At 38.8% G+C, this 9,373-nt stretch overlaps 1 protein-coding gene across 2 annotated transcripts; it reads left to right on the top strand.

Annotated features, from left to right (window-relative positions):
- The first annotated feature begins 1,989 nt into the window (after positions 1-1,989).
- On the top strand, positions 1,990-8,215 carry LOC5572308 (persulfide dioxygenase ETHE1, mitochondrial). Of its 2 annotated transcripts, XM_001653958.2 has the most exons (7): positions 1,990-2,096; positions 2,295-2,492; positions 4,822-4,966; positions 5,033-5,247; positions 7,592-7,743; positions 7,807-7,925; positions 7,990-8,215. In XM_001653958.2, the coding sequence occupies exons 1-7, from the start codon at positions 1,995-1,997 to the stop codon at positions 8,046-8,048; spliced, it is 990 nt and encodes a 329-aa protein (XP_001654008.2). In that variant the 5' UTR covers positions 1,990-1,994; the 3' UTR covers positions 8,049-8,215. The 2 variants fall into 2 exon arrangements, with proteins under 2 accessions (XP_001654008.2, XP_001654009.1); XM_001653959.2 differs by lacking the exon at positions 1,990-2,096 and having other exon boundaries at positions 2,206-2,492.
- The last annotated feature ends 1,158 nt before the right edge of the window (positions 8,216-9,373 follow it).

The following is a 9,373-nucleotide window of genomic DNA, read 5'->3' as shown; positions in this document are numbered from 1 at the left end:
TCCATTACCCACTTGCCCCACGGTACCTTACTAGCAGTTAGGAAACTGGATCGAAAAAGTAGTGATTAGAAATCAAGCGTAATGTGAATGCATAACTTTTTGTGTTTAGTTCAGCTTCCATGAGGCTTTCTTTGCTTCAGGATTTCGTTTTTACTACCATTGAAAAAGAGTCATCTATTGCCATTTCAGTTTTGAATATCGCTCTATTGGCTTCAAATGCAAATTGAAAAGTAATGCTTTTTGAGAAGGTATGAAAAAATTGAGTGGCGTGATTGTGCATCGTTATACGATGTTTTTTTTTTCAATAATGTTGTACAATATACAACAATGCGATTACTGAAGTCTCAAATATGTTTTTAAGTTTTTCAACAATAAGAATGATATTTAAACTCAACAAATAGAAAAATAAACACTTGCAAAATTTCGAAAAGCTTCCACCAGCATTTTAAGATTGTGTTTCTCCGTAACCTTTGAAACTCAAAGAAACGCTTCTACAAGAATTTATGCTCTCAAAGTCGTGAAGCTTGCCTAAATGTTGAATCAACTGAAGAATTTTGGATTGTTAAGGTGCTGCATCAAGCTGTTCAGAAGGCCGTAGGAAAACTGAATCTTTGACAAACTTCTCAAACAAGACTGTAGTTTGTATTTCAAAAAAGTGTGGTAACGCAAAAGCTAAGTATGCTGTTCCGCTCAAGAAAAGTAAAAATTTCTGCGGAAGAAATAGTCAAGAAATTTTCTACAGAGAGCCCCCTTTGAAGTGACATTTCTTCTCAACTGCGTACTGCGATCAGAAAAAAGTGATTTTCTTGACCATTTCTTGGAAGAAATTTTCCACACATCGAGATAGGGTGGCTGATCCAGTGGTAGTGTGTGTACCAATAATAGTGGTAGTGCGGCTTCAAGCGTGTTATAGTCAATTTTTATTTTAATGTGTATTTTTCTAACATGGCCCTTGTAAAATTGATATGAATGTGTATTAAATTTGTTTGGAAATTAGTAAGGAAATAGTAGAAAACAATTAAAAACCTTAACTTTTTTGCTCCTTTGCACCAGTAATAGTGGGACGTTCCTATAATAGTAGGTTTCAATGGGAAATCAATGTAAACCACTATTATAGGAACAGACGTTAGCAAATTCCACTATTACTGGAACGATTCCTTTTCTTGTCAGTAGCAAACCAGCCTTTAAACAGTACAATTCTACAAACTGGATTACTGAAATTTTTTTCCCAAAGTCCATGCTTAGCCTACTTCGATGGTGGCGCATCATTTCCGCTCATAGTCAATCGTCTACCCACAGTGGCACTGCACCCACATATTTCTGCCAGTTAAAACATATTTTTCGAACTTCAATACAACTACGATACAGCTACCCACATCGACACATATTCCAAGCCTGCACATAGGAAAATATGAATAGAGGATTGTTGTGGACATCGGAGTTATCGTATAATTTAGATATTATTCTTAGTTAATTAATATGTTGTAGTAAATCATAGTGTTTTAGATGACTACTAGATTTTGTTGTATGTATAGATATAAAAAGGTAAAAAAGATAAGTCTGATCTACTTTTCTTCAGTTGTGAAATTTTTAATCGTAGATAATCATTACAAATAAAGGAATGAAAAATTTAAAAATACGTATTCTGACATTCTGAAAAAAATAGGTCCCTTCAGGTTCATGCTCCGTTCAAATGCCTTTGATTTCATGTCCATCAGATTTAATCGCGAACAAGCTTCGTACCACGCAAGCCTCCGCCAACACCATCGAAGCTTCTTTATAAACAGAAGTACCAGCTGATATCAGCAATGCTTCAATATTTCTGTACTTTTCGGCATTACCGATAACACATGTGCTCGATTGTTATGTGATTATTACTGAAAAGAATGACCAATGCACTTGCTTCCTTGCAGGCTGATTAAATCCCAATCAAAGCCTCGAATCTAATGACTTTGATTAACACATCAATCTTTGTGATGTGTGAATTTTCGTTGATGCGAGTTGCTTGTGGATGGGCACATCTCGACCTATTAGTAGATGTTTGGATTTTGTCAGTATCGTATCTCTCTGTACCGCAGCCAGTAATACTTTCCCAGGTTTGTTGCATAGTTTCGTTTGTATTTTCGAACCGTACCTCCTTTTTTGATAACAAACCATCATCTGATAAGACTGTTCTATAAAAAGGGTACCTTGAGGCGATCGCAAGCGGAATTAAGCCCAAACACATTCTCTCTCTGGCTGATTCGTGAGCCTTATACCACTACTGACTGCTCTCTGCTGCTTCTGCCCCACAGATCATGACCGTCGTCAGTCGCATTTTGAGCGCTTCCAGTAAGATTCTCCTGTTGCCATCGCGAAGCATTGCCACAACATCAGCGTCGTACATAAAGCCCAGTGCCTTCGTCCAGGTAGCCCAAACCGCCAGCAGATTCCGGAACGTAACGATGCTCTCCGAACGCAAACCATTCACGCCGGATTTCTTCTTCCGTCAGGTAAGTCCCCTTTGGTCCCTGTCCCACAGATGTTCATATAAGATTAGAAAGGGCACTAGTGCAAGTGAAAGTGATATTTCCTGTGTGCGTGATTGAAGTTGCATCGGTAATGGAGTGCAACATCGTAGTAACATTCATTGTGCAACAGGTTCTTGAAGGGATAAATATCATGACGTCATGTGACATGATAATCTTTAGAACAATATACATTTTCAAGGCCTACTTTGTTGTGTTGCAATTTTTGTAACATCAATGTCGATCTTTGAATCTATCCAACGCGTTTAACACTGATTTTAATAGTCAGTTAGTTTCGTCAAGAGGAGCGGCCTTCATCCGTGAGTTATTCATTACCTGCTTCGTTGGTTTTCTCAAAAAATATGCTGACTCACGCTGATGTTGCGCCTCCTTATACCTGGGGTGAAAAATAAAACGAAGGCGTGTGCAGTTTGAGTGATTAGCGCAGAATTGATGGCGAAATAATCGTCATTTAAATTTTATATCTTGATAAATGCATTGCGTTACATTGCAAATTATAAAAAAATCAACGCAAATGTATTCAATGAATACGTTTTGAACTCTGAACGGATAGCATGCTAGTATATTCTGTCATTTTCTTACCCACTGCTCCAATATGTTTTGCCTTGACCTTAATATTACATGCTAATCAATTGAAGGTTGGTCGATGCTAATGACCGCTGTTATAAACAAGGTCGGTTGCAATATGCTTTCACTTCTATACGCGTAACTAGTCTCTCGGTTTTACATTGTATCTATTCAGTTGTAAATGATTTGAGATGAATAGTGATTCCTTTATTCCTAGAAAGATTACTTTCAGTTTCTTAATATCTTATTCAAACGTTCATTACCTATTGGCTCTATAAAAATTTCTCAAAGAAATTCAAAAATGGGTTTTGCTCCCAAATATTCAAACCAATACGCCAAGAAAAAATTTCCAAGAAGTTCTCTTCTAGGTTCTCTTTGATATGTTTTTTTAGGGACTCTTCTTCATTTTGGCATGACGTCCCCACAGAGACAGAACCGGCTTCTCAACTTAGTGGTCTCCTAATGTTGTCGTGTGGCAGGCAAGATGATACTGTATGCTCATGGAAGTCAGGGAAATTTCGTTGCGAAAAGATCCTGGACCGACCGGAAATCGAACCCAGACTCCTTCAGCATTGCTTTGCTTTGTAGCCGCGAACGTTACCTGGCCTAAGAAACGCCCCTTTAGGATCCCCAATGATCTTTTCATGAATATCTTCAGAGAAATTTCCAACAATTCCACTGGACGCTTCTTCAGGAATTCCCTCAAGGCTTTTCAAAAGGATTTCACATTGAATTCTTCCTTGTATTTTTTCACAATTGTTCCGGGTTTTCTTTAGGATCTTTTGTAAAGTTCTGAATTACCGTGGGATTCCGAAATGATTTTTTTTTTGGTTAAGAAAACAAACTAATTAGTTTTTCTACAACTTCTCCAGTAAAAAAATCTGCAGGACTCTTCCTAAAGGTTGCAAGAATTTGCAAGAATCATCCACTTCTAAAATTCATTTAGGATAAACCCTACACGTTCCTCTAGGTATCGTTCAGCTTATCCAGAAATTACTCTGAGGACAACTTCAAGGATTCCTTCAGGAATCATTCCAGAGACTCTGCCATTATTCCAGTGATCTCTCTTAGAGTTTATCAAAGAGTCCTTCAAAGATCACTTGAATATGTGATACTTGAATTTCATCATGTATGTAATTCATATGGGATCCTTTAGAAATTTCTTCAAGTGGTTTTTGAATGGATGCTTTTAGGAGTTTTACAAAAGTTTGTCCAGAGATTTCTCCCGTAATACTAGCCAAGATTCCTGGTTGACTACGCTTAGTTTTCAAGTTATTTTGGATTTGGGTTGGATTTGAATTGGGTTTGGATTGGATTTGGATTGGATTTGTAATGGATTTGTATTGGATATGGATTGGATTGGAATTGGATTGGATTGGATTTGGATTGTATTTGGATTGGATTTGGATTGGAGTTGGATTGGATTTACTGTCGTAGACGTTTTTTAGTTTTCTTGAAAGTTATTGTCTGTTCTTGTTGAGCTCACCATTAAAGTGTTCATCAAAGTGCTGTTTCTACCTTTCATTGACAAAACAGTATTTTGTCAATATGCACCAATTCTGAACTCTCAATATCTTAGATCATTGCTAGTTAAGAATGTAAGTTCTTTTACTTGGGCATTTCTTTAGGCTTTATGATCCTAGATAATTTCGTACCAAATTGTTATTTAAATATCACATTTAGGAAAAAAAATCACTGTTTACCGTTTTACATATCTCTCCACCAGCTTTTCGATGAAAAATCGTGGACCTACAGCTACCTTCTGGGAGATATCAACTCCAAAGAAGCAATCATCATCGATCCCGTATTGGAGCAAGCCAAGCGAGATGCCAAGCTGGTTCAGGAATTGGGCTTCAAGCTTACCTATGCATGTAATTATATCCTCGATTGAATCAAATACGACTTTGAGTTATAACTAATTCCTCTTATTTCGACAGTGAACACTCACATGCATGCCGATCATATCACCGGCACCGGATACCTCAAGCAGTTGCTTCCCGGAATGATTAGTGTTATTTCCGAGGCCAGCGGAGCCAAAGCAGATAAGTATCTGAAGGACAATGAGATCGTCAAGTTCGGACGATTCGAGCTGAAGGCGATGAGTACTCCGGGACATACCAACGGATGCATGACTTATGTCGTTGAGGAACAGGTAAAAAATAGGCCTTCTCGAGAGACGTTTCAAATCAAGAATTATGAAATTCCATTGATCCGTTCTCAAGCCAACTCGTGACATACAATCACCATTCCATTTTTATTTATATAAACTTCTAATTTATCATTGTGCAATAGAGTGATGCAAATTTTGAAATTTTAGCTCCCTTATGCTTAAACGATTTTAATTATGGTAAAAAGCATCCTCCCAAAGTTTGAAGTGATTCGGAAGAAATTTGACTGTGCACACACCAGCGGAGATTACTATGGAAAACTCCAATCTTTTGTGTTCAGCCCTCTATCTCTTCGTCATTATCTTTTATGGAAAAGTGAACAAACTCTTCTAATGTGATATCCTCCCAGCTACAACTTTGCCGAAGACCACTTTTCGATTGGACGTCAGGGTAAATTGTTATTCATCATAAAGTTGGTTTACATGTAGCATGCTTCACCAACTGCTCGGCAGGCAACAGTGGTGCTTCTGGCGGGAAGAATAGATCAAAGTAATCCAGGCTACTATGTTCTACAGCAAAAAAGCAGTGTTGCTCTGAAAGTAGTTAAATGATCATCTCAGCATGGTTTAGACTTTGGAATAAATAATAACAAATTATCCTTACGTCCCATCAAAATGTGGTCTTCAGCAAAGTTGTAGCTGGGAAGATTTCACATGAGGTGAGTGTGTTCACTTTTCCATAGATTATTATGACGAGCAGTTAGAGGACTGAACACAAAAGGTTTGTCTTTCACATAGTAATTTCCATATAAGCTTCAAATAGCGTGTGCACAACCAAATTTCTTCCGAATCACTTCAAATTTTGGGAGGATCATTTTCATCATAATTGACATCGTTTAAGCATAGGGGAGCAAAAACTTCAAAATTTGCATCAGTCTATTGTGCATGTTCATCAATTTATCGGTAGAAAATTTATGTTTTTGTGCTATTTTCATATTTTGAATTGCTGCCCATACTCGCAATACAGTCCCATTAGGAAAATCATGATGTCGAGAAAAACGCTTCTAAACATAAAACCCTCCATTTTCGTTTTTCCGCTGCTGTAAGTAATAAATGCCGGTGGCATTGCTCAATATAATATCATTGCAATGTGCAAAAACCGTAAATAATTTAAATTTAGTAAAACTGGTTGTTTTTTCTATCCAAATTAGGGTTATTGCAGATGGGACTCGTTATCCGAGTATTTCTCTCACTAAACGCTTGAATACCCGCATACCAGTCCCATTACTGAGGATTCGCTTACTTTGATATCGTGCACCTTGACACATTGTTGTTCAAGTTTCGATCGATTGCAATGCATTTTTCTTTTTGTAGCTTTCAGTCATCAACTATCTTTCAATAGTTATAATGTCCCTTGAAGTTCTTAAGCTGTACAGTGGTGATAGTAAATGAGAAAATGGTGAAGATTTCCTGAATTCAAATTAACCGTTGCGATCGGCCATATGGAAGGCTTGCTGAAATCGCAGCACGTGACGGGTGAAGGATTTGAAAACTATCAAAGAAAGGTAAATAGAACATGTTTTGGTCCACTTGATGAAGGCAAATGGCGGTTCCCATGATATAGATAATCCTGATGAGAGTCAGGAACTTATCTGTTTCACGGCATTTGGTGCTGCAAACACTTAGTTTGACCATGTAGATACTGGCGACGATGTGCGTAATCTTGCGGCGGCCAAAGAAGCATTTCACTTCTTGTTGTTGGACTTCAGCCTGCCAGAGATTCTGATAATGATTGGCCGCAGGAAGCAGTAGAATGAATGGAGCAGTAGAATATTCTCAGGAAAACTATTTACAGGTAACTAGCCTGATGTGGTGTTAGTATAAATCGAAGAACAGAAGAAGTCGTTATGGTAAAACATTTTTTAAACAAAAATAAGAGTTTTTCTTGATAATAGTTGATTTGTACTTTCCTGATTTGTTTGATTGTTTTTATAAGGAAATGAGAATCGCAATGCAAGCTTTCAGAAATGATCACAGGAATAGGTTTAGTTGAATTTCTTCATAATCTTCGAATGGGACTGTTTTGCGGGTACTTTCAATATGAGACGCACATGGTTTGGTATTTTTTTCACATTTTGTCCATACAAAGACACAATTTGGAGTTTTATTTCAGAAAGTACACTAAAAATGAATACTATTTATGGAGCTAACTGAAAAGTGGTAAAAAATCAAATGGGACTGTTATGCGAGTATGGGCAGTAAACATGATCAAACTTTCGCTTATGTCTAATTGTTTTATAAGCTACTTTTTTTTTAAACACGGAGTGTTTCTCTTCTTTAAATGGTTTTAAAATTGGGCACCTTATCTTAAATTGTTACCGTTTTCCAGGGCGTTGCTTTCACCGGAGACACGCTGCTGATTCGTGGCTGCGGACGTACCGATTTCCAAGAAGGCGATTCTCGTACCCTGTACAAGTCGGTACATGAGAAAATTTTCACCCTTCCGGAGAATTTCAGGCTTTTCCCAGCTCACGATTACAAGTAGGTTCTATGGCAAAAGACATTGCATGACTGAGTTTAATCAATTTGTTTCATTCTCGCCAGGGGTAACATGGAGACCAGCGTGGCCGAAGAGAAGCAGTACAATCCACGCCTTACGAAGGATATCGACGCTTTTGTAGAGATAATGGCCAACTTGAACTTGCCCTACCCGAAGATGATTGGTAATTGACTTGAATCAAGCTATAATCGCTTACTGTTAATCGAATTTATTTTTCATTTCTTCAGACAAAGCTGTACCCGCTAACCGTGAATGTGGCCTGTACGATATCCCCAAGGATGAGTAATGTGGACCTTGCCTGAAAATTGTTAACTCGGTGGAATATCTACTTATGATTCGAAGCAATATCGCACTTTGACGCAGTATTTCATGAAAAATTTTGTGTATTGCTCACATTTTTAAGCTTTAAAAATCCAGGTTTGTTTAAATTTATAATATCTATTTTCTATCATACAAATTTGCGTCAGTTGTGCTCAGAATATCACTTCCGCCTCTGAACAGATAGCAATAATATTAGTATGCGTTTTCTGTAAAATGCTTGGAGGATTTGCTTTCACATTGAATGTTTGAAGAAAATTATAGTATGTAGAAAATGAAAAAATCTAACATGAATCCCAGTAACAGTCGTTACAGGAATTTCTGGAAGCATGCTTAAGAAGGTCTAATGGAAATCCATGGGAAAGTATTGGCAGAATAATTCATTTATTTAGTTAACACTGGCCCAACAATTTCACGTCAAAAAACTCGGTTCGTGGCCGCATCTCTCCATCCTCGGTTCTGCCCCACGTTCGCCAAATCAATACGCACTTGATCCGCCCACCTAGCTCGCTGCGCTCCACGCCTTCTTGTACTGGATACTGGGTTCGCCGTAGAGTTGGGCGAGCTCGTGGTTCATCCTTTGCCGCCACACACCGTTTTCATGCATACCGCCAAAGATCGTCCTAAGCAAACAACGGTTCCAAGTGCTTGCAAGTCTTCCTCGAGCATCGTCCACGTTTCATGCCCGTAGAGGACTACCGCTTATGAGCGTTTTGCACATAGTGCATTTGGTGCGGGAGTGACTCTCTTTTGACCGAAGCTTCTTGTAGAGGCCATAGTAGGCCCGACTTCCACTGATGATGCGCCTCCGTATTTCACGGCTAACGTTATTGTCAGCCGTCTGCAAGGATCCAACGTAGACGAACTCGTCCACCATCTCGAACGTATCCCCGTCTATCGTAACACGGCTACCTAGGAGAGCCTTGTCACGCTCGGCCCCACCAGCTAGCATGTACTTTGTCTTGGACGCATTCACCATCAGTCCAACTTTTGCTGCCTCGCGTTTCAGACGGGTGTACAGATCTGCCACCTTTTCAAATGTTCCGACGACAATATCCATATCATCCGCGAAGCAAACAAATTGACTGGATCTCATAAAAATTGAACTCCGGCTGCATGATTTTCCATAGCTCTACGCGGTCGATACTATCGTATGCCGAATTGAAATCGATGAACAGGTGATGCGTTGGGACCTGGTATTTACGACATTTTTGGAGGATGTGCCGTACCGTAAAGATCTGGTCCGTTGTCGATGAGCCGTCAACGAAGCCGGCTTGATAACTTCCCACGAAC

The sequence above is a fragment of the Aedes aegypti genome, chromosome 3, assembly GCF_002204515.2.
Source record: "Aedes aegypti strain LVP_AGWG chromosome 3, AaegL5.0 Primary Assembly, whole genome shotgun sequence".
Classification (NCBI taxonomy): Eukaryota; Metazoa; Arthropoda; class Insecta; order Diptera; family Culicidae; genus Aedes; species Aedes aegypti.
This window is presented reverse-complemented; position numbering and strand designations above follow the sequence as displayed.

Coding starts and splice junctions, on each gene's coding strand:
- LOC5572308 (XM_001653958.2), top strand. CDS start 1,995: ATGCGAGTTGCTTGTGGATGGGCACATCTCGACCTATTAGTAGATGTT. Junction 2,493..4,821: donor CGGATTTCTTCTTCCGTCAG/GTAAGTCCCCTT, acceptor TCTCTCCACCAG/CTTTTCGATGAAAAATCGTG. Junction 7,926..7,989: donor GCCCTACCCGAAGATGATTG/GTAATTGACTTG, acceptor TCATTTCTTCAG/ACAAAGCTGTACCCGCTAAC.